The following is a 25,880-nucleotide window of genomic DNA, read 5'->3' as shown; positions in this document are numbered from 1 at the left end:
AACCCGCTTGTGATAGCGCGACTCTATTTTGCGGTGAAAATTCTCTGTTGCGGTGATAATTACCTGTTAAAAGCAGGCGTAAACCAGGATGTGCATATGCCTCCTAGTGAAATGGCAGCCATAACCCGAGCAAGACGAAGACATAGGCAAAATCATTTTTGCCACAAGGATCACACTTTTTGAGTTGTAAAAACGAAATCATTACGCGTTACAGATTAAGCAGCCATGCAATATTACAGTTACTGGAAGAAATCTAAGATTACATCGAATCTCCGACTCAGCGTTCACATTCCATTCCAGCAGTTGTTAAACTCTTCACTTCATTACAAATATTGGCATCAGGATCACTTCAAACAGTCATTGCTGTTTTGACTTTGGTGGCTGATCCATGATAGAGAGAAAGAAGGAGGCCCATTCAATTGCGCGTCTAAATGCTCGCAATGTATGCTATAGTGGGCGGAGAAAGGCACTGATTACCTGATGACCTGCAGGTTTCGTAAATACGACGTAAACTGAAGTATCACAGAGTACGCAATCTGCGGGTTGGCCATGGCGCTAATAACGCTACGTTTGCGAATGTACGTACATGAGGCCCTCAGTGTTTTGCAGCAACCCCATTTGTGTGTGTGTGCATGTGTGCGTGTCTGAGTAAGAGCTCTTTCGAAGGCTATGAATAATGTAACCTCAGTGTTATATCAGGACTTCTTACTTAAAGCTGTCTTGCATATGTGCTTTGCTTAGTGTGTGTGCGTGTGTGTGTGTGTGTTTGCGTGTGAATAATGTTTGTTTGCGTGTTTTCCAAGGTAGAGTTCTCTCCCCAGAGTGTTGTCATTAGTTGTGTGTGGTTTATACTACTCTCTCTGAGGACGAGTGTTGTATAAAGGCAGGTTAATGGACTTTCCACATGAACTAAAGAAAAGTGAACCGAAATACAGGATTGAAATAATTGTGAAGATGTCCTTTCATAGGAAACCATAATAGCTTATCTAAAGAGGAGATCAATATCCATTGCCTTCCGGTTTTCTGCCTTTCCTTGACATTTTCACCTGTTTATCAACCCAGCCTCAACCTTCTGAACTGAGGCAGGTTTCTGCAGCTATGTGTGATTCAGTGGGTCAGGGTGGAAGAGGCAGCCGATGCTCGGGTGCGTGTGTGCTTGTGCGCTTGTAATGGTGTGTGTGTGTGTGTGTAAGACTAATTGTTACAATGGAGTAAACAGGTCATAGGGTTTCCTGTGTAGACATTTTCAATTACACCCAAACCTAGACCAGAGTGGCCAGACCAACAATTATAGCACATATCCTTCAAACTGTCACCCAGGTAAATTAGACACACTCGCAGTCGCACACACACACGTACACACACACATTCACACACATAAACACACACACACCGACACACATAAACCCAGAGAAAAGGGAAAAAAGAAGTTTGCCTGGTCTGTATTACACAAACACACAAACAAGCACACTGAGCAAGTGAAGGTTTGGTGGTGCCTGGTATTGCAGACAGTTGTTTACAGACAGCTAACAGGAGGTGCACATGGCATCAGGAATCACTGGGTGACATTTTGGGAAAGGGGTTTTTGGTCTAACAAGTCTGGGTCCTTCAGAACTAATTGATGGTGTCTGGAGAGGCCTCTCATTGGCTCCCTTTCTGTGGGAGATGTACTGAAGCAGAAACTGTACGGCCGTGTGGATATGGTTGAAGTGTGTGTGTGTGTGTGGGGGGGGGGGGTTGTTTCATTATCGAAGCTTTTTAATTTTGGAATGTTAGCTGGGTTGGCTGTCTATTTCGATGTTTTTGCATTTACCCTGCATCTCTCTCTCACACACACACACACACACACACACACACACACACACACACACATGCACATTCTTAAACTGACTGTCAGTGAAGGACACATCTCTCACCTCAAGGACAGAGCGGAGGTATATCAAAGAAGGAAGCTTTAACAGCTCTTTATCATGCATGAGCAAACCTCAAACACACTGTGTGTGTGTATGTATGTGTGTGTCTGTGTGGGCGTTTGTGTGTGTGTGTGTTTTGTGTGTGATCTACAATGAGAGAATACTGTCTGTTCCCAGCATACATAAACATTGTGCCATCTCCCTGTTTAATGGATAGAAGCCTGTGCCTGTAACTGACGTCTGTAGGAATGCCTACTCTATGTTAATCAAGCTCCCTTGAGTTGTCATTAGTCTCAATGTCTCCAATTTGAAGGGATTGAGTCTTGTATCCAAGAAGGTTACGTGGGGAGAATATGAGATGGATCATTGCTGTCTTCCCCTTCTCTGTTCCCTGTATCAGACCATTTGTACACGTGAAAAGCCTCGAGAGAAAACACACACAAATGAAAGCTTTGGGTTCCTTAAGAACACAATTTGAAGTCCACAGCCCACGCGTCTCAATAGCGTCGAGCTGAATCGCGCCATTAAGACTTAAGTCCTTCAGTAGAACCTAAAGTAGATTTGGGTGGAAGGGTTTCCCAGGAGGAGGCTCCGGGAAGAACACTTGACCTTGAATGTCTTCCAGGTTAACAATATAATTGAAGGCTGGTGCTGTTGGGATATGAAGGCAGGCGAACCTGCTATCGTACTTTCTGAAGAGAACACTCTTAGGAACATATCTGAAACAGACCTGGCTCAGTTGTTATTAACGAATCAGGTCAAATATTGCCACTAACATATAGTCAAGTAGTATTGCTAGAGGAGCAGGTCCAAAGAATTTCAATGCACCTGTACCCATTTGTGTTACAAATGGCAATAATCTTGAAACTTTAACTATTATTCCCACCCGTGAAACCAATAGAACAGTAGCCTGGTCCTAACCAGACTCTCGTACATTTCATTTGTACAGAGAGTCTGGCCTCGCTCCATTTACAAGCGTTGACTTCCTTGTAGGCGGGTACTCTGTTGAAGTTTAAAACTATTGGATCTGCCCAGAGCCACTCTGATCTGCCATAACCAATCGCTAGCGTTCGCCTTAGCCAATTCCTTCACCACTACTGTAACAGAGCTAGCTGCCGTAGCTGGAAAATCAAACTTTCCCCGAACCCCGTAGGGAGGAGGGCCACAACATCATGGCCACCAACAAAACTCAGCAAAACGTGTTCTTGCTCCGGCTTTAGTTTATAGATATTTGGCAGCGTTGCCACAACGGACTGAATGTCTTCGCTCGCATCTTTCTCCGCCGCCATTACGGAACTACAACACAAACCAGCGCACAACATCAACGTCATCATTCTCAGCCACTCCCTCTGTTCGCTGATTCGCCGGTAGAAAATCAACCGGAGACATCTGACTTACGTACCTCATCAAAATTGAGCGGAAGTACATAGGAGGGCAGAGCCAGGCTAATGGAACAGTCCCACAGAATAAAAAGCCATGAGTGCCAACTATGACAGAAAATCAAATACAGCTCTACTGGTCTTAAACACTTTCGTGTATTCGATGTATGTAATAGAACAAGGTCTGTCCTGAACCAGGGCTTGGCTGGAAGCAGGCCTGAGCAGAACTGGATCTCAGAACCCAAATTTCTGTTAAGATCTGGACCAGATAGAATGTTACGGTTGTAATGACAGATTGGAATGGGAACAGAATGGGCCTGATCCAAGATCTGCTGTATGAATAAACTACGATGGTTGTGAGTTTCTGCACAGCAAGGTCCGCATGTTTGTTTTCTCAGATGGCTCTTATCAAAAATACCCTGAGAGCTTATGTAGGTTGACTCATCAACAACAGCCACGACGACGGCACAATTCCCTGCGGTCTCACCTCACATCCCAGTACTTCAGACACACCTGCCTTTTCACAAGCGCTCCGTGACCAGAGGCCCCAGGAAGCTGTTAACAAAGAATAAACGTTGCCGGAATCGATTGAGACGTCGATGAGATCCGGGTTCGGCCGGGGATTGTTTCAGGAGGGGTGGGTTTGATTTGGTTACCATCCACTTTTTGAGGTACCACTGGTTTTCTGTTATCATCTGCCTAGAGAATGCATTATGCAGATGCTGGCATGCAGTTGCGCCAAGTTGCGATGTGAACTTGCAGTGACTTCTGGGTGTTTTTTTTCCCCCTGTATCAGAGTGTTGCTTCAAAGCCCAGAGTGATCAAAGACAGAGCAGAAATATTCCCCAACGTGCCGCCGAGCGTCAAACGCGCCCCCCGCCCGTCCGACGCAGCCGGCGCTCGCTAAACAAAGGAAGCAGGGACGACACTGACGCATTTGATGCGGTTTTATTTTGCCAACACAAGGCTGTCAGACGCAATCGTCACATTTCAAGTTCGATCCGCGCGGATATCTGTGCGTCGCTTTGCGTGCGAGATGTTCGCGGGGTGTTTTACTGCGCGCGTGTTCGGGGGCACGTGCGTGCGTGGTGTGTGTGTGCGTGCGTCCACGCGTCGATGCGCACGTGTGTGTGTGAGTGTTCTATTTCCGTCCATAAGCTTTGACACTGAATAAGTCATTAAAGAGTGTGTATCATGACGTGGCCTAGATAAGACATCACAGACCTTGTCACACGAAGGGCCCCTCTCATCATAAATGAAACGCCTCGGGTGTTATATGGGAAAAAAGACCTGACAATTTGTGTCGCGAAAAATACGATTTAACACAATAAAAGCCCACTAGGGGCTTACAATGATGCTTCGCACTGATTGTGGATGACTGGCTTTGCTTCTGTGTCAGTTTGCTGTTTATAGCTTTGTTTTGGTCCCTCCGAAAAGACACGGACAGATTTTATACCCAAGAGCCCAATAATCTGAGCCTTTATAAATGTTTAATCTGCTGTGGTGTAGAACATGCATGTTTTATAAGCAGATCTCATTAGAGAGGTGGTTCAGGTTGGGGTTTCTGACCAGCTAATTGAGTCATCACCAGTTCCCCCATCAAAAACAACAGCTCTCACCCATCTCCCTCGTCCCCCGCGCTTCCTCCCATAGGTGTACACCTTCATCCCTTCATCCCTCCATACAGTGTTCTGGGTGATTGATACCTGTGCAGTTTTGAGTGACAATGACCTGAGGGCAGGGGCTTAGCTATCAGTAGGTGTCCCTCAATCTGCCTGTCCACAGCCATGCCTCCCTAGCCAAGCTTGTTAGTCACACTGCAGTTCGGCTTGGCAGAGCATCGCAACTCTACACACACACACTCACACACATACACTGGCTTGGCTGTCCTGTGGATAGGCTTAATCCAGCTGTAGAATGCGGCAGTGATAGCAGAACTGGGCCAGTCACAGTGAGGATGCTCAGGGCGGATTTGGGGCTGAACTGTGGGTGACCTCTCAGAAGTACAGAGGCACAATAGGCCCCAAAGTCGGCTTGACTGGATCCGTTTGAATTATGCTGACAACTTTATTGATCCGCCTGAATGTGTGCTTAAGCTGCGGGATGAGTATTTAGGACATGTTTGATAGAATTGTGGCTTTAATGGGTTTCTCTGTGCCAAGAGGTTTGCCAAGCTGGTGATAGAGAGTCCGTTTTCCAACAGGCAAAACAAATTCCCTAATTTCCAGAGTAGACAACTGGAAATGGAAAAGGGTCATTGAAAGAATGGTGTTATTTAGTTCAGGTAGATTTATGTTAATGTGTCTGTGTAATTTGTGGTTGAGAGAGCTAGAAGTTGTGTGTGTGTGTGTGTGTGTATATGTGTGTGTTACCCACGGTGTATTATAGTGTGATGGTGACAGAACAAAACTACCGCAACTAGCCCTACAGAATTGTACCATTTCATCAGTTTAAACTCCTATCTGTCTCGAGAATGGCACCACACTGCTCTACTTTACATCACTAAATACAGCAGTCTGTCAGCCAGACTCATCTAGCATTTGTAAATTGCAGAAACATGCTAAGTGGCTGAGTGAGTAAGTACAAGTGGCACATTTAGAGAAACAAAGCCGTATTTTCATTTATCTGTGACGGCACTCTCGTGAATGTGTGATTTTGTCTTGTCAAATCATTGTCAAATGATTTAGCGTGCATGTGTGTGTAGGTTTGGGTCCACATGTCCATGTTTCTGCGTGCGTCTGTATGTGGTCGTGTCCATGTATATGTGTAGTTGTGTGTGTCCATGTTTTTATTTCCACTTTAATACCCGTTCCCAGCTGTGGGTATTAGGTAGCTCATCCCAGTCCTTGCATTACTGCTGATAGATGCTCATTGACCAGCAGCCAGTGCGAGCTGTGGGCCTGATTCATAAGCCAATATACTTGTATAGCATGTGGAATTGATCTGCCTGTGGATGTCTGTGAGCAAACGCATCCAGCCTGTCTGTGAGCAGAGCGCCAGTGGAGAGAAAGTGTCTGACGAGCCGCAGAAAATGCCAGAACAACGCGGGGACATTGTGCTAACGCCTTCACCACCTCACCGAGCCTTAGATGCGCTGGCACGCGCAGACACACGCAGACTGCACGCACGCGCGCGTGCACAGACGGAGCACCGCTCCAACGCATTTCAAGCAGCTCGTTCTTCCCACTCCCCCCCTCCCCTCCCCCCCCCCCCCCCCCCCCCCCCCCCCCAGGGTCAGGGCTGTGACAATGATCAGTGCTACACATGTATGACAGGATCTAAAAGGCATGGCACTGCCCTCCAGGTGCCCGCATCCAGCATATCCACCTGACGGCCGTCTGCCTGCTGTCACACACGCAGAGACACACACACACACACATCCTCTGTCCCTCCCCGTTCTGTCTCTCTTTCTCTCTCTATTTCAATCTGGATTTTAAAAAAATGACACGTTAAGTCCCAATTATAGTGTTTCAAAGCCATGCACACATCCTCTCTCCAAACCCCCCACTCAAACACACGGACACACACACATGCCGGTAGAGAGAAAAAGCTCTGATTCAGTAACGGTGATGAAAGGGAGATTTGAAAGGGATCGTTTTGTTTCATGTATGACAGGATCAGTGGTGATGTCTTCATTTAGGTGCTGGGTCCACAGCACTGCAAACGGCTTGCAGCTTTATTTAGTAGATCCTGTCATGAATTAGTTAGTAGAGGATATAAACTCCCTACAGAGGTCATCGAGACAGAGAGAAGGGAAGTTTAGAAGGAGAGAGAGAGAGAGAGAGAGAGAGAGAGAGAGAGAGAGTGTGCAAGAGATAGAGATAGATATGGGATAGAGAGAGGGGGCCTGCCAGATAGATAGGTGGAAACCGTGCTGTAAGAGAGGGGCAGAGAACAACATGTTTTTTGTGCTGATAAACCCCACTACACCCACACACACACACACACATACATATGCAGACACACACACACAGACAGGCTCAGACATAAATACACACACTTCTACCCAGCTATTCTGAGGGGGTGTAACTAAGCCCCAGTCCACCCTCTGCACTTCTCCTAATAGAGCACTGCACAAACTCTCTGCTCGCCGATGAGATGAGAACTATCATTTAGCACGAGGCCCGCCCACACACGCACATGCTCGCACGCACACGCGCACACACACCGTCCCACGCCTAACTGGGGCATGCTAATATCCCTTTCCCACTCTCAGCGAGATCCCCCGGTGACAGTGAAGGTGAGGTAGGATTTGAACGGCTTCACTCTGCCGCCGTGGGCCTCCTTCCAACCTGGCTTAGCTGCTTGAGTGTTCTACCTAAAATCTCTTTGTTCACGTTGAAGTACAGCAAGCGCCGTGTGTGGAGCTTTGCGCGTGGGGTTCAGTCTGTGCAGGTGATCTTTGCGGGCGGGTCGAGGTGTGTTTCAAGGCGTGCGTTACGCGTGTGGGTGTGGTGCTGGTTGTTGTGTACGTGTGTTTTCGCGTGTGTATGTGTGTGTTCATGTGTGGGTGTGTGTGTGGGGAGGAAGCTGCTGAAGCTAACTAGTGGTCAACCCGTCTGCAGCTCCCTGGGAGAGCAGCATTAGCATTTCAAAGCAGCAGGGCTTCAGTAAACATGCTCCGCGCTTCCATCTGCTACCTATCCCCCTGGAGGAGACAAACAGAGACGCAGCCTGACGGCTCCTCAGCACCAACACCTCCCTTCTCTCTCTGTCTCTCTCTCTCTCTCTCTCTCTCTCTCTCTCTCTCTCTCTCCTCTCTCTACCCCTCTCTCCCTCTATCTTCTCTCTCTCTCTCTCTCTCTCTCTCTCTCTCTCTCTCTCTCTCTCTCTCTCTCTCCTCTCCTACCCCTCTCTCCCTCTCTCTTGCTCTCTCTTCTCTCTCCCTGTCTATTTCTGTCTCCTCTTTTTCTTTCTCCTCCTCTCCCTCCCTCTCACTCTGTCTCCCCTTCACTACATCCCCTTATCCCAGTCAGATGGTTGAGGTTTATAATGTGAGATAGCGCTATCCAGGTATTAGTACACCAGATGGTAAGCAGCAAAGAAGAACAGTTAAATACATTCATTATTTCATACTTACCGTCAGGTTAAAAACTAAATACAATTCTTTCTTTTTTAACTTTTACTGTATTACATTAGTGTTAGCCTTCTGGAAACTCAATTGAGTACATTCAAATCAGTGTCCAGATATTTACAACATTTCCCACAGGGATAACAAATCCATTTTGATGCAGATAACAGACACTAAGCAGCTTGAAACTGTTCAGTGTGTCCATGTTCGTCACTGCAGAGGCTGAACGGACAAGCCTGTCAGCAGCTAGCAAGAGCTCTGCCCGTCTGATTTATCTGTCTGATAGGAGTGTCAGAGAGTCAGGATGTTACACATACAGAATCTATTACAGTATTGATCTGCTCTGGCAATTAGGAGGCAATGAGAATTTCTCATCTTACGTTTCTCTCTCTCCCTCTCTGTGATATTGAAAGGGGGATAAAGTACCCACTATAATGGAAGAAATGAGCCGAAGGCTGGATGATAGAGGAGGAAAGGTGTGTGTATCTGTGTGTGTGTATCTGTGTGTGTTTGTGTGTGTGCAGAGAATATTGGGATGTCTTGTGTTTCAGGATTTAGTGGGGAGATTTTCTGAAACGGACGACAGGTGTGTATGTGCATTTTGCTTACGTGCCAGGTGTGTGTGCACATGTGTCTGCGTGTCTTAATTAAGCTCTGAATTAAGCTCTCCCCTTGTCACTGCTTGTTTACCCCCTCCGCCCCCCCCCCCCCCCTCCCCTTATTCTCACTGGCATTTCTCAAACCTCATCCAAGATGGCCGCTAATTGGCTGTCGTGGCACTCGAGGAGCCTTGCGGTGCCTCTCATTTGCTCGCCTTCAATCCGCGTCATTAAAAAAGTTGAGGCGAAGCAAAACTTCCCGTCTCTGTACACCAGCCACACCACAGGCGGGTGCCCTTCTCGGTGGCGCCGTTCACGTGTGCCTCTCCGCTTGGCGCCTTCTGAGAACAGAGTGGCCAAGTGTTTCGTGCTCATCTGTTCTACCCACATCCACATTCTGACAGCCGCATCACAGGGATGGCACAGAGACGACTGCTGAGTCAGCAGTCGAGAAGTTGGGTACAGTCCTGTCACATCCAGTAAAAGTTTGCCGGATCTACTTGTTTTTGACGAGTTGGCAGCAGCAAGTGCAACAGCGTCTGCCAGTAAACAGTAACACAGAACCCAGGGCGTGGCCGTCCAGGAGACGTCGCACAAGCAGTTCTCGAACAAAATCACGATTATTTCGACTCATTCAGCTGATTCGTTTCATGTTGATTGACTGTTTGTTTTTTATCAGAGTAATAAAGTTCAAGTTGAAGAATTTCCAGGAGTGAGCAAGCGAGTGAGTGAGCGGGTGAGTGAGCGAGTGAATGCGTGAGCGAGCCCAACCTCAGTGGATCGTGGATCTGAACCCATTTGACTCGCTTGATCATCCTACCAGCACAGAGAAGCACTGTGCGCTCGTCAGACAGAGATAGGCGATGTTTCGTCAGCTCTCTCTCTCTCCCTGCACTCCATCTCTCCCTTTCTCCATCTCGTTCTCTCTGTGTCTGTCTCTCTCTTTCTCTCTCCTCACCGCAGGACATGTGGGCCTGAACTCTGTAACTCTCCCAACAAGATTCCCTACAGGGGGGCTGATATATCAGAGTCAGACACACATCCTAAACACACGGACACACACACACCACAGACACAGCTCGATCAGCAGTTTGTCTCCGACGACGCCAAGTCATTCTGAGCGTGCTGGTCGGTGCCGTACGAGAAGCTGCAACTTCAGTAGGAGAAACAGACCCTCCGATCCTGCGGCGTCTCCTGTCAGAACAGTGAGCCGAGCAGACTCGCTCCGAGTGCTGGCTCTGACATGCACTCCACGCTTTCCACCCCGCGAGCAAGGGGTTCATTAAATGGACATCACACAGACCTCAGCGTGCGTTCTGACTGATGGATCGGGCGACTCCCGCAGTGACGGCAGTGGCGTTGAGGCTGTCGCCCTGCGTGCTGTCATTAGCCAGGCAGGTCCTTGTTCTGGTAGGACAGGGCGTGTGGGGGGGGAGAAGGACTGATGGATCTGCCACATGGCTAATTAACATCCTGACTTGCTCTGCTCTGTCATCAACGTGTTTCCAGGGGAGAAGAAGCAAGGAGGCTAAATTGCCTGGGAGTTTTCATTTGCATGGCTGTGCAGGGTGGTACCTGCTCTATTTCTGTGTGTGTGTGTGTGTGTGTTTCGGGGGGGGGGGGGGGGGGGGGGAATTCTAATTTACCTGCCAGAGATGTGTTTTCAGACTTAATCGCTAAAGATTATGAGTAAAGGAACTGAAACTTAGTCCCATTGTAAGTTGGAGAGCCCCCTGCTGGTACCAGTGTGTGCTGTGATTTCATATCTTTCTGACGTGCTGGGTTTTTATGATGTGCAGAAGCCTTGAAGGGCTTACTGGGTGTTAATTGCCAGGCAATGTTCAGATGATTGTTTGAGTAATTAAATCCTTTCGGTTCTAATTTACAAGCACATACGTACGTGTTTGTGTGGGGGAGTCATGCCTGAGCACAGCTCTCTTACAGCCACTCCATGGCTCTCTGTGGACCCAGTGGATGCTCGTCCGAGTTCACACACTCATCAGAGTGTGTGAAAGAGAGAGCGCGTGTTTTCAGACGTCGGACATTCAGACAGGCGTCCGATATCAGCGGGGGGCCAGAGTCGAACCGTCACCCTTCAGAGAGTCAGTATCTCCGTCTCTCTCTCTTCTCCCTCCCGCCATCCTCTCCCCGACCCGCCACTCGTGTCACCACCGCATCTCTGCCGCCCTGTCGTTCGCGGCCTCTTCCCCTTCTTCTCCGCTCTCTCCCTCAACAACTCACTTACCAACCAGTCACATGAAGCTCCGCCCCCCCCACCCCCACCCCCAACGCCCCCACCCCTCCTGACAGGCCTCGTATGACAGACTATGATAGGCAGGCCTCACAACTAGGGGCCATTTAGCGGCCAGCAGCCAAATTGCACGGACCAGCGGTGTCCAGCTGCGCTGGTGACAGCTTTAATTTGGAGCCAGCGGTCAACATGATTAAAGAGCCACGGGAAGCCTTCACACCGGAACCCAGCTATGTTAGGCTCAGGCAGGCTGGCATCAAGACTATGCTCTGGACTCGCACATCCACACACAACCGCAGAAGCATAGGATATGCATACGCGCTGTTAATTCCTGGACATACTTTGCAGGCAGAATGGCAAGTCGACAGGCAGGCAGTCATTTTGCCGAACACTAGGAACTGATGCATTTAGATGTGATTTATTGATCATTTGGATCATATTAGTGCACCCACTGTGTTCTGTTAAAATACAATAACATATTTCACACCCTGTGTTTGGATGAAATGCAATAACACAAAACTAATCAGCCTCATGACTGGGGACAATGTTTTGATTTGTAAAACCTGAGTGAATTGTTCGTTTTTTCCTCCCAGCTTTGATATGAAACGTTGACTGTGAAGTAATGCATCCACAACTGTAATGAAGTTTTACTGATGTTCGACTTCTCATCCTCTACCAATAAGTATGCAAATAAAAATTATACAAAAGCTTTATCATTTCATCTTCATACATAACGTACATGCACACACACATGCATGTAAACACTCACACAAACTCACAGACACCCACACACGAGCGCACACATACACTTACAAACACGCTAACACACACACACACACACATGCAAAATCAAATTAGTTCAACAAAGTGTACATATAGGCACACATGTTTACACATTCACACACATACTGGGAAAGAGTTCCTTGGAGATCAGATTCATTAGTTGAATACCACCCAGTGGATGTGCTATCTACCACTCCTAGAACTCCTATTAGGACCATCTGAATTAATTCTCTCTCTCTGCCATTTGCTGTTATCGCTTCCTATAAAAACAACATATTAAATTGGAATTGAATATAAAAGGATTTGGAAATGTAGCATCCATCAGCTTATTTCTCCATAAGCAGTAATTGATATTTGAGGCCTGTTTTGCACCAAGCCTTTCTGAAATGAGCTTCGGAGGGCATGAAAATAGCTGAGGCGGGTGAAATGAAATTGGCTGTGTGCTCGTGCATGAGAGAACTGGATTATCCCGCCATAATGTAGGAGTTATTAAACACTATTACACTCCACAGATCAAAAGCTAGCTCTGAGGATATACTACTATATCTGACTACAGTGGAGTATCCCAGTACGTGTGTGTGTGTGTGTCTGTGTGTGTGTGTGTGTGTGTGTGTGTGTCTGCTTATGCATGTATGTAATGCATCCTACAAATGATATGACTATACAGTAAGTCAAAGCATGGGAAATTAAACGCACCAATTTGCTGTAATGTAAATTACAAGAGCCATGAATATGATTATCACACATCTTTAATCTTTACATCATGTCCTATAAAGAAGAACCATGTCGGCAGAGTTAAAGAGACTATCAAATCGAATACAGTGTTGAAGAACCCGAGCAGAACTAGCGCTTTTATACCTGACATTTGTCTTTGTGAACTGTAAAATGTTCCCTTCTCTTTGAAACGCATCACCCCGCGCGGTGTGTTTGTGTGGGGGTATGGCCATGTGGGTTCACCTGTCTGCCACGGCGAATGCTGCCACCTACCACACAGGCCCAGGTGGCAACCTCACCCAGCCAGACTGGATCACTGGCAGTGATAAAGCTGGCTGGCAGTGCCCATCAGAGTGTGTTTGGGAGACGGAGCAGCCTGTCAGTTCTGCCAGCGTCGGGCATTATTAGGTGTCAGGGAGTATGAGGATGATGTCTGCTCCTCCGCTCAGTCTGGGAGGGGGACAGCTGGGTAACTATGGGGAACAGGCAGGAAACCACTGCTGACACACTATACTGGCTGGCTAGTTACATGGACTGCTGACAGATAGGTTGTCTTTTGAGCTAACTGACTGATTCACTGGCTGAGTGATGTGCTGTGGTTGTTAGGGAGTCAGGTGGTTGAGCGGTTAGGGAAGCGGGCTAGTAATCTGAAGGTTGCCAGTTCGATTCTCCGGCTGTGCAAAATGACGTTGTGTCCTTGGGCAAGGCACTTCACCCTACTTGCCTCGGGGAGAATGTCCCTGTACTTAATGTAAGTCGCTCTGGATAAGAGCGTCTGCTAAATGACTAAATGTAAATGTAAATGTTAGCATTTCAATAGCTCACTGTCCCAAGCATAGTCAGTATATATCTGGCTTCTGGGGCTATGTTTCTCTTCAGCCCAGGTCAGTATAAATAATGCAAGGAGATGACCTGAGAATATTACAGTTCCTGATAAGTTCACCCCCCCCCCCCCCCCCAACTCAACACATTCAAAAGAAATACTGTATATTGTCCTATGATTCCAAGCATTTATGATATGCAATTAAAATGTGCCCCCCCCAAAATAGCGCATACATTTAAATAGCACAATGTTGTCTCTTTCGCAGACGGCTAATTACGGCCTTGTTGTTGACTCAGACGTCCGTGGCATGCTGGGACATTCTGGCGACCCGTTTGTGTGGAGGCTCACCCAAAGCCTGCTGAATAATTGCTTCAGCGTGGTGAGATTGCCAACAGAAAGGCCACTTCAGTTTACCTGGACACATCACTGCTTCAGTCTTCTGATGGGGCTGACGGGGGGTTCAGATGAAGCCTGTCAGAGCTGGTGGAGCTGGAGGGAGGTCAGGGGCGGGGAGGAGTAAGGGAGATTGGCAGGGCCCTATAAAGCGCTAAACCGTTCTGGCTCCACAATGGGATTCTGTCTGCAAAATTAGCCTGGTGTGCTTTAGTGTGTTGGACATCGTGCAGTAGTCTGTGGTCTATCTCACCCAAATCCTAAACAGTACAAGATAAATCATTGCTTGGTGTGTGCCTGTTTGTGTGTGCAACTAGACTGAACCGGAAACATAAAACTTTGTGTGATACAAGTTAGTATGAGTGTGGACAGTGATGGAGTGAACTTATGAGTGAGTGTTGCTGATGGCTGTGCCGTGCTTTCTGTGCAGATTGTTAATGAGTAGAGCTGGCTCCATGTGCTCCTCTTCCCTCCTAATCACTGGCAAATGCTTCCTGCTAGACTTATGAAGGACCATTTCATCATCCAAGATGATTACAGTTGGAGAGAACTTTCTCTGTGCTAAGCACTTTCCCGTGAATCTGAAACTCTGACTCCATTTTGAACTCACTTTGTAGTTTGGGACCTGAACATTTAGGCTAGCTGTAAAACCATAATTTCTGTTCTATCGACTTGAATTACATTTTTTGTTACAGCTTTATGATATTTACTGTACAAAGTAATGTCATATCTTGTTTTAACTCAAGACTAATTATAAGTAAGTGGGTAAGTATTATGCAAATTGTCTTCTATCTTGTGACATATTTTGGTGGTAGGTGTTTGGATCATATTCTGCTCTACTTATCACAGCTTTGACTGCCAATACCAATATTCACAGAATTCCCAAAATAATTGTGTCCACAGTGGATGAGTTGTTTTGTCATGCAGTGCAGGATGTTACTGTTGGTGTCACTTTCCATTTGAACACCTTTCGATGTGACGATCCTCTCGTCTTGTGGAGTACAATTACATGCAGCTGTCTGAGAGCGAGAATATCTGCTGTCCAAATAACCAGATGTTTTACATTCTACATTTAGACAGTATGTTACTGCTGCTATCCATAACACATAAAACTCTGCAGTTTAAAATCCCTTTAAATCTCGACAATCATTCTAATCTTCATGCCTTTCACTATTTCCTGACTAAAACCAAATGATGTTTACAGTGAGAGCCGGAACATGATCAAACTGGACTCTCTGACACATCTGCTGAGCAGTCTTTCCTGTACTGAACAATGTTTGAGGATGCAAAAGATTGCCGTGAAGGCTTTGCAGTCTTTGTTCTCCATCTCTTATCATCTCCGCCAACTGACAAAGTTCCACTCTCCGCTAATGGCCATATGTGTATGAGAAATGTTGACGAACCGCCTCCTTCCCGATCCTTTTCCTTCAAAAGCAGTGGAAGATCGCTAAAACCACCCCTAAACGTACCAACATCTTCTTCTGCATGTTGTCTCTCCCTTACAGAGCAGTCTGTTTAGGCCTATGTGAGATAATACTTAGATGCACTGTACATGAAATTAGCTTAAAAACGTATTATGGACACAGTTTAAAGTAGACTTAACATCATACTGGTTTAACCGACAAATCAATTTAAATTCTCATCAGCTCCAAAGTTGTTGGTTTGAAGTGTGTCATGTCATTATCTTGTCTTTTGTTTGTTGTGTTCTGGCATGGCGGAGCCGTTGTTTGTTTTCTGTGAAAGGTTTTTATGGTAATGAAACCTCCGGTGAAGATGATTCACGGTGATTTAGCGCGATGTTAAACCTCTGATCAGCATCGATCGTGCGTAAGGGAAGTTGGGGTGAGTCGCGGAAATCTTCAGAACACCTTATTAAGTATTCATTAACTTTGTTTTTGGCCATTAGGAATCCATACACACTGCTGCATTCTCTCATCCTGGGAGGTAAATAGCCTACATGCTCAAACTTTGATAATTAAAATGCAGATAATGAATTTGTTGAAGGGCGGGAGGATGGGTGGGGTGCTGGTAAGCAGCTGTTTGGGGCCATGAGAGCACAACACCTCGAAGACTAGAGAAGAAGTGTCTTCGTCTAACCACAGGTGCCCCTTCATGACTGTGGGACTCCGGCCTCCAAGGCTGACCGTGCTTCATGAACACGGCCAAACTCTGTCTGAATCTGTGAGAGGCTTCAGGCACTTGCATGGGATCTGTTCCCTGTACCACACGTGATTTTTAGGCCTCGAATGCTGCATGATTTGGAAATGCATTCCGCAGAAAGAGCAGGTACTTCGAGGGACTGTCCGCAGTGAAGGTTGAGATGTCGAAAAGCTTGCGGTTGGAGATCCACCATGGGTGTGTTGGGAACCCTCACCTTCAATAAATATATACTAGTACCACCCAAAGCATTGTCTCCCTGGTGCAGCAATGCCCCATAAAAACCTTCCCTAGTGTTTGGCAGCCCTCTTCCCGGCACTGCTTTGTGTCTTGTGAAGATTTAGGGAAGAATTGTACTTTCCTGCCCCAGAGCTGGGCTGTAACGAATGTCTTCTGAAAGCTTTACTGCTCTGTTAGTTCATTTGGCCAAAGACTCTTTCTACAGAGCGATAAACATATCTGTAAAAGAACACCCGACTGACCTCTGAGAGGTCCATAAAACGGGCCACTGTCCAATCCCTCGCTAAGATAATGTCACTGATATATTACTGATGACACTGGATGGACCTGCACTGTCTGTGCAGTGTACCGTCTGCAACCTGTGGCTGGCTGGCTCTTTGTTTCTCTCCATATAGTCTCCCTGTCTCTTCTTCTCTCAATCTTTTTTCTCTATATATCTTTCTCACCAAATCTCTTATATGTTATCTTTACCCAGTTCCCTTTCAGCCTTTCTAAAGCAGGCTTTAAAAAAAACAGATTCCATTCTTTGTAGAACCAACAGCCTTTACGCTTTCACCAACTGTTGGCAGTGTTAAGTCCGAAGGATGAAACACTATTAAAGCAGTCAAAGTTTACCTCTGTGGAATGGAGGAAACAGATCCAGTATTGTACCTCAGGTACCTGAGAGGAAGGGACAGGAGAGGAAGGGACAAGACAGTGGGCGGCTAAGCTACCCAGGGCCAGCTTATCTCTGCTACATACCTAGTAAACACTCTATTTTGCAAGGGAAGGGCTTGTTGATCCCCGAGTGGCGTGCTGAGATTGAGATCTGACTCGTCGTCGTTCCGATTAGATCAGGGACATAAAGGTGAGGGACGCAGGGGAGAGGCGGGCGCCCGGGTACGGGGGATCTCTGAGATATCAAAACGTAAACAGAGCTGAGGCCGGGCTGCCCTGAGGGGGGCGGCTGAGAGGGAGGGTCGGAGAGAGGGAGGGAACAGGACTCGAGTGTGAGAGAGGGCCGAAAGAGAGAGGCACTGCATACGCTGCCGGTCACACCTGTGAGGTCGCGATTGGAAATGAGGATGAGGAGGAGGTGGATGATTGCATATCAGTGTTGTGTCCTTATGCTATCAGCTAATGAAGAGCCTGGGAGGAGAGCGCAGGGAGGAGTGAACAGAGGGAAGAGAAGAACCAGGAAGTAAGGGGACATGCTAGCAGAGGAGTAGGAGAGGAGGGTGCAGCTGACAAATAGGATTGGCAGCTATGAAAGAGCAGGACTCAGGAAATAAGAACATTTCCAAATGGTCATGGAGAGTCGTAAATATCTGAGCATCTGCGATCGACCACCTGTTTGTTGTTTTGTTTGATACTGAAGGGCAATATCAGGTTGCTTGGCAGCTATGATAACGGCAGCTACGGTATCAGCTTTGAGCATCCATATCTCCCCAAGGCGGAAATGATAGATGATCATCTATGCAGAGTTGAAGTGGGGCCCGGGTTTCCTTAATATCTACACCATGTGTACTCAGAGATTGAGAGAGACGCCTATGTTTGCCTTCAGGCAGGGAGAAATGCAATACGACACCGCCACGTTTTTCATCAGTGAGCCACGGTGAGGAGAAAAAGGATTGAATACAGGCTCATTCTCCATACGCTTTATATATCTTCCCAGGATGCATCTCTCACCTTTGCGATATCTCATCACCACATCTCGTCCTTCTCACGCTTTTTTTGATTTCAAGAGCTGAACTATTCTGCAACATTTGTTGATGTGGTTCTGCAAGTAAATGCTGCAGAATTGTGCTCCTCTTGGAATCGCTGCTCTTCGCCGACGCCCTGGAGAGATCCATCATCGCCTATTCCCAAGCTCGCACGAAGACAGAGATGCACACACAGGCCTACACGGGAATGCCTGCAGACACACACACACACACGCACACACACACCAAACAGGTTGGCAAGCAGACCAGCAGCCAGATAAGAAAAACATGCAGGCACACAGCCAGCCAGACCACCCGGCAATGCAGGCAGACACACACACACACACAGAGACCCAAACACACACACACACTGGCCGACAGACAGGTCCAGTCCCCCCCCCACACATCTGCTGTGGAGTGGGCCAGCCCTGGCAGCCTGCTCCGGTTCTGTTCTGGTCCAGTGAGTGGAGAGTCTGGTAGGCTGCTGATGGGTCTGAAAGGCCTGGCTTCTGGATGCCTTCCAGAGCTCATTAACCTTGGGATGGAGTCCTAGAGTGAGTGCACAACCTCCCGGGTCCTCGGGTCAGAATGTGGTTCTCCTCCACACCACACACACACACTTATATCGGACTGACTCTGCACACACAGACACACACATACACTCACACCACACTAACTGCACGGACATGCTTACGCCACGCTCGATCTGCAAGCAGTGAAAACCAGGCGCACGGTCCTTACTGCATTCACAATTTGCATAATGGTTAGACCATCAGTTCACCATACTATCACTAATGATTTGCAACCTTCACCCATTTTCTTCAAATGAGTGCGAATAAAGCAAAAAAGATGAACCTGCCAAATGCCAACTTATCCAAATGGAAAGGTGGTTCATGAAATAGGCAGCGCCTTTACCTCAGTGCAAGTCGTCGCACTGTACCTCATCCCACTGACCTGTCTGATTTGTGTGTGTGTGTGCTGTTACCAGGAGTAGTTGTGTGAGCGGTTCTTGCGATGCATGGTCAGGAAGATTGTTCTAGCACAGGAAGCCTTGGCCCCGGCACTCACAGACCCACCCGGCCAGACAGATTGCAGAGAAGCGCTGGCTGGTTAGAGAACGTCCCTGGGTTGGCTTCTGTGAAGGTCAGACAGCGGCATCATTAGGCTGACTGTCTAAAAACAGGCCTCGGTAGGGGAATAAGTGAGTGACAGTTTTTGACTCAAGGACACACATGTATCAGGGGTTAATGACACAGGCAGCCTTGGGCCTCTGCAGGGAGACGTCACTCATCACACCGATGCCCCCCCCCCCCCTTAATGGAGCGTGTGTTGGCGTGTGTTTGTTGTCCAGTTCGTGTCTGTGTGTGTGTGTGTCCTGTACCTTGTGTCCTAATTGTCTAAATTTGATCAGAACGGTCATGGTCTTGGGACCCAACACCCTTCCGAAGCCCCATTTATCACAGGAAGAAATAGAGAGACACAAAGGCACTCAGTGCTTCAAGGTGAAGCCCTCAAATGCCTCAGCTTGTGTTACCTTGTGAAATCGATGGGCACTGTGACAGCCGGCAGAAGTGGAATTCTCGAACTGCGCGTCGGCCAAAGAGTCTCGGAGCGTGTGTCTTTCTGTGTGTCGCGGGCCATCCGTTAGAGGTTGAGAGGGAATGAAAATGCCATTGGTCCCTGAGGCCCGGAGTCTGTCGGAGCAGACTGCAGGGACAGAGGGGAGTTTGGAGGCGAGGGGGGGGGGGGGGAATGGAAGGAGTTTAGGAGAAGACGGGTGCGATGGAGGGTGTTGGAGGGAGGAAGAGAAGAAAGGTGAACGGGGTCTTATTTCCTTACATTTTTCATTTCACCTATATAACTCGACTGAGAATAAATCAATGCAGGTGGATAGGGTTTAAATTCAAGCGGAGGAGAGTCAGGTAGATCAGATGGGGAGAATATCCTGGCTGCAATGTGTTGGCGTTAAACCTGTCTATATCTCCTCTCTCCCCTCTCTCCTGTTTCTCTCTCTCTCCCCCCTCTTTCTTTCTCACTTGCGCTCTCTTTCGCTCACGTGCTCGCACGCTCTCCTCTCACCTATCTCTCCCTTATCTCTATCCATAGCGTGTCGCCCAGGCTTCTACAAGGCGTTTGCGGGGAACATCAAGTGCTCCAAGTGCCCCCCACACAGCTTCAGCTACGGGGAGGGGGCTGCCCTGTGCCTCTGTGAGAAGGGCTTCTTCAGGTCCCAGAAGGACCCACCCACCATGGCCTGCACCCGTGAGTACACACCTGAGATACAGTACGCACGCAATGGAGTGCATAGCGAATGGGTATACACTCTCCGAGTTCAGTTGCATGTTGTATAAGTAGGGAAGTGTTCCGTTACAGACACAAATGTTCATTTATACGCCTTCAAAGTTGAACTTTTTTTAATTGAGGATACAGAGGAGTACAATTCCTGTCTCTCTCACAAAGCATAACACTCAAAGCGAGTCTTTTCCCCCCCGTTAATTCTGCCAAGAAACGAACGACTTTCTTATCTAACGACTCAGTGAATCATTCCGAGTGTGTGTGTGCGTGTGTGCGTACGTGTGTGTGTGTGTCTGTGTGTGTGTGGCTGCCATTGGAGACACACTAGACTGATAGCCCTACCCGGCTGGCTTCACAGGGGAGTTATCACACACAAGAGCAGGCATGAACACCAGCAGGATGAGTTACAGACCATTGTTCCGCCTCTGCGTCTTCATAGATGATTCACTGTGTGTCATTATGGCTTCATATTTGCATTAAATTACAGTTTAACTGGTCTAATTCATCCTTAATTAAAAAGCCATTTAGCTGTCGGGGAGATAGACTGAGGGGCAGGATGAAGACTCTCAGGGCTTTCGGAGCCCCGCTTCAGAGCTCGGCCATCAGCGTTGACCAGATAGGCCAACACACAGCTAAGCATTCAAAGTGATGGGGGTGGGGGTATGGTGATGAAGAAATCCTAGCACAGTCGTGTTTAAGCATTGTGGAGGTCAGAGGGTGGGGTTAGCAAGTGTGTGGCCCCATTTGCAGGGCTGCTGCTAAGAATCAGATGGCTGTGGTTCTGACGTGTTCGCCTTGTGGGGTTCTGCTACTGCACATTCTTTGAAATGAGAAAGAGTGAGAGAGAAAAGCAGTACGGCTCAAAAGAAAATGGGGAAGGGAAAAATACGTGCAAATTGAGTTGGAGGACAGTACGTTAAGAGGGAGAAGAAAATCAGAATCAGAATGGGATTTATTCGCCATGAAAGTTTGCACAGACAAGGAATTTGCTTTGGCAGGAAGGTGCATACAATAAACATATAGGGACCTAAAATTTAAATATGTGGACTATCTATACTAAGGGTACATAAACTAGCAGTACTAAGTGGAATTAGAATTAAATAAAATACACAATAAAATATAAGTTGCCAAATAGGAAGATTAGTGACAAGAGTATGAGATTAAGGAGGGGAGAGACAGAGAGGGAGAGTAGAGTGAGGAGCGAGAAAAAGAGGGGAAGGAAGCGAGAGAGAGAGAGAGAGAGAGAGAGAGAGAGAGGGAGGGAGGGAGGGAGGGAGGGAGGGAGGGAGGGAGGGAGGGAGGGAGGGAGGGAGGGAGGGAGGGAGGGAGGGAGGGAGGGAGGGAGGGAGGGAGGGAGGGAGATAGAGAGCTGATACAGATCTCCCCTCTGAGGAGAAGAAGCTGATTGATGGCAGTGGGTTGCAGCGAGCCTCTGCGATGGAGAGAATAGAGAGAGATAGAGCACTGATAGAGGAGAGAAAGAGAATGGACAGATGCTGACAGAAGTGGAGGAGGTGCTCCCTTCATCTGTCCTGAGAGATCCACACAAAGCCCAGGCTGAAGGAAGGGGCTTATTTATGGGGATCTTCAGCTGGGGGTGGAGGTGGGGTGATGGGGGAGGCAGGGGAGGGGGGGGGGGGAGGGCAGGACAGGGGCACATCCTATTGTCCAGGCAGACAGTGAGCTTGGCAGGACCGGAGTGTTCAAATCCCCTAGGCCTTTTAACTCTGCCCTGCTGACAGCTGGCAGCCTGCAGTCCAGAGCACAATACCTGCACGCACACATACATAAACACATGCACACACTCAGGGCTCCCTCTCTCCTCTCTCTCTCTCTCTCTCTCTCTCTCTCTCTCTCTCTCTCTCTCTCTCTCTCTCTCTCTTGCTCTCTCTCTCTCTCTCTCTCTCTCTCTCTTTCTTTCTCTGAAGCACACCTGCACACAGAAGGTCCACTCAGTGCTTATGTAGATACTGGGGAGATAAGTCGATCCAGATGAGAATCTTTGCTTTAATTACTGTTCATTAAAGAGCAAACTAAAGCAGATTACAATATCCAAGTCTTAATTTTAACCTTGAATAATGATTTGCCAAAAGCAAGCCTCGTATCAAGGTCAGGCGCCTCTCCAGAACGCAGGTTTCTTTCATGATTTATGATTTCACTCCTCTCTAAATTCTGACTACCTTTCCTCTAGTTTTGGTGCACAATGATATTCTGTTCATTATTTGTTACATCTACGTACTAATACCTGGCCTTCCTCTCTCTCTCTCTCTCTCTCTCTCTCTCTCTCTCTCTCTCTCTCGCCCATCTTTCCTCTCTTCTCTTCTCCTTTCCCCTCTCTTCTCTCTCATCACCCATCCCCTTCTCTTCCCCCGTCCTCCAGGCCCGCCCTCCCCCCCCCCGCAACTTGGTTTTCAACCTCAACGACACCAGCCTCCTGCTAGAGTGGAATCCGCCTAGCGACACCGGCGGCCGGCGCGACCTGACCTACAACGTGTTGTGTAAGCGCTGCGGGCCAGAGCCGGACCAATGCCAGCTCTGTGAGGAGGAGCTCCGCTTCCTGCCCCGCCATCAAGGCCTGACCAATGCCACGGTAACGGTGGTGGACTTCTCCTCCCACGCCAACTACACCTTCGAGATTGAGTCGATGAACGGAGTGTCGGACCTCAGCTCCTTCCCCAGACCTGTGGCGGCCATTACCGTCAGCACCGACCAGGGGGGTGAGTACACAGCGGGCCCCTGACCTTCAACCTTAAACCGGGGCTTGTAGCCACCAACATTTAGGGTAGTCACAAAATATCCCCAAACTCACCCAGCCAAAATACCCAATTACCCACCCAGGCAAAACACCCCAAAACCCACCCAAAATAACACTGCAGAGAGCCTCACTGTTAACACTGCATTCTGGGGGCTCAACCACAGTCTAGCACCCAGATCTAAATCGATCCTCAGCTTCTATAGCCTCCCAGACATGACTAATAGATCTGAAGGGTCAGATTCATCTCAGAGGTGTAGACCGGAGAGAGTCTCCTGCCAGAAGGGGAGGTAGAGCTACTTTACGCTGGTGTCGGCTGTTTGAAACCGGAGGAGAGACAGGTGCAGCAATATTCAGGAAAGGTATTTCCTCAGGGATATACCCTGTAGAGTGGAACAGTTATGGTTTTCATCTTTTTTCCCCATTCGTTTTGGGTGAATTGCTAACATTTGGTTCTCTCTCTCTCTTTGTCTCTCTCTCTCTCTCTTTGTCTCTTTCTCACTTTGTCTCTCTCTTTCTCTCTATGATTCTATTACTCACCAGACAAACTGGTAATCCTGTACAGTTTCAGTGTTCAGCTTTGGCTATGGCAGGGCTGTGTCTGAGGCAGGTGGAGTTATTTATATGTTTGGGGTATTTCTGGAGAGAACATTCACACTTACAGGACCACACAGTTTCATGGCACCAGTAGTTAAGCTCTCAAACAAAAACACTCCTACACACATACAAACAAACACACACAAAGTCCATCACTGTGCAGGGGTATCTCTATATATGGTCGTTTTTGGGGGCCAGGAAGTGCACCCAGTGTGTGTGTGTGTGTGTGTGTGTGTGTGTGTGTGTGTGTGTGTGTGTGTGTGTGTGTGTGTGTGTGTGTGTGTGTGTTTTTGTTCCATGGAGGGTTTTCCTGCTCCTCCAAGCCCGATTATTCCTGGCCTCCCTTATTAACACCATCAGCCCGGTGTTGAGTCATTACCTCCATCCTCGCCACCAGGAGTGGATCTGATTGGCCCATCTTCTACCCAGTGTGCCTCTCACTGCAATCATCCTTTTGGCTAATGGCTATGAGGGTCGATGAGGGGATGAGGGGAGAGGGCAATGGTGAACCATGGTGAACATGATTAAAACTATTTAATCAGCACACTCGCAAGCACACGCCCAAACAAATACACGCACGCACATATCGAGGAGGATTTGCAGACCTGACCGCAGTCTCTCTGTCCACTTGCAGACGTTATTGGCATAACATCTTCTTCTGCAGTAACCCAGGGTGGTAGTTGTTCCGTATAATCCTACATGTTGATACATAAATAATCTGTTCCGTCAATGATGGACTGTTTAGACGCTGTGTCTGTCTCTCACAGACACTGGCACATCCGTAAACACACAGTGTGTGGAGATTTATGAGTCATTGGGATTACTGTAACAGCAGGGTCGCTTGGCCCAGAGTAAATCCCGTCCCATTTTGAAAAGGAGATAAGGGTCTGGGGAAATTATGTCAGGATTAACGAGACCCAGGTTTCCTCCAGGAGCATGACTCTGATTTTATCTGGCTGATTTACTCTAATACAATCGCCATTACTCTAGGATAGAAAAGATCACTCACACACACACACACACGCTCGCACACACTCATACACATTCACGCGCGTACGTTCACACCCCAATGGGGAGCAAGAGAACATGTCAGGTCTTTCATCGGAAAACCCTGAAAATATCACACAGCGATATTGAGCATGACATATCGTACCTCATCTAAATCCGACTCCGACTAATCCCACGTTCGAGACGTGCTATGAAGGATGCGGTGTGTTGTGGAGGAGGTGAGAGGCTGTGTGCGGAGGAGAGGAGAGAGAGTGTCGTTGAAAAAAGGGGAGAGAAATGGTGTCGCGGAAAGGAGAGTATGCGTATCGGGGAGAGGAAGCAGTGTGGGAGGAGGAGAGTGTTTGGCGTGAGAGGAGGGAGAGAGACTGTGTCAGTTGAGTGAGAGAGAGAGTGACTGTTCAGAGAGAAGAGAGTGAGTGCGGATAGAGGAGAAAGGAGTGAGTCGAGATGAGTGTGTTTTCGGGAAAGGAGGGCGTTTTGTCGGCGAGAGGAGGGAGAGTGTGTTGGTGGAAATAGGAGCAAGAGCTTGCAGAGCTTGAGTCTGAAAGAGGATGGAAACTGTATCGAGGAGAGGAGAGAGAACGTGTGTCGGGAAGAGGAGAGAGTGTGTGTGTGTCGGGGGAGAGGAGAAAGAGTGTGTGTCGGAGAGGGGAGGGAGTGTGTGTGTCGGGGAGGGGAGGGGAGGAGAGGGGAGAAGGAGAGGCTGGGCAGTGAGATATGATGGAGTTCTAGATCATTCGATAAGAGGACAAAAATAACCTGTGATAGGCTTTAGGTGATGGATTTCACCCAGTGCAGCCCTCCAGACAGGCCACCGGCAGAACAGCATGGTGACCCTGGCCCCACCACACTTCAACCCCGCAGGAAGGGGGCCTCTTATATCCCACTGGCTCCTCGGCATGGATTCATTCTTGTCATTGGACGACCGTCATGATTTCTAGCAGGAATTAGCACAGAACCAGCGTGATGACATTCAAAACATGTCATGTCCTCTGATGCCTACTGAGCGCTGTTCGCGAGGCTGGCATCGCCAAGTGCGTCCCTGTGTTCACGCACGCTCCCTCACACATGCTCCCTACCTCCGAGAGGTGGGACGCCTCGCAAGACAGAGGGAGGAAGGGGTGTGGCCGGCTGGCAGTCGCCACGGCAGCAGAGAGTGATTGACGTGTTGGGGGAGCGGAGAGGGAGCGGAAAGTTAATTGAATGTTGGAAGTGAAGTGAAA

The 25,880-nt window shown here is 48.1% G+C and overlaps 1 protein-coding gene across 1 annotated transcript in view; it reads left to right on the top strand.

Moving 5' to 3' along the window:
* Positions 1 to 25,880, top strand: part of LOC136965786 (ephrin type-A receptor 6-like) — a 92,321-nt gene that overhangs the window by 31,627 nt on the left and 34,814 nt on the right. Inside the window, 3 exon segments of the mRNA XM_067260017.1 lie at positions 20,112 to 20,267; positions 22,681 to 22,691; positions 22,693 to 23,017. Coding sequence (XP_067116118.1) covers positions 20,112 to 20,267; positions 22,681 to 22,691; positions 22,693 to 23,017 — 492 coding nt within the window.

Source organism: Osmerus mordax, chromosome 2 (genome assembly GCF_038355195.1).
Source record: "Osmerus mordax isolate fOsmMor3 chromosome 2, fOsmMor3.pri, whole genome shotgun sequence".
Classification (NCBI taxonomy): domain Eukaryota; kingdom Metazoa; phylum Chordata; class Actinopteri; order Osmeriformes; family Osmeridae; genus Osmerus; species Osmerus mordax.
Note: the sequence above shows the minus strand (reverse complement) of the source record. Positions and strands in the feature narration are given on the sequence as shown.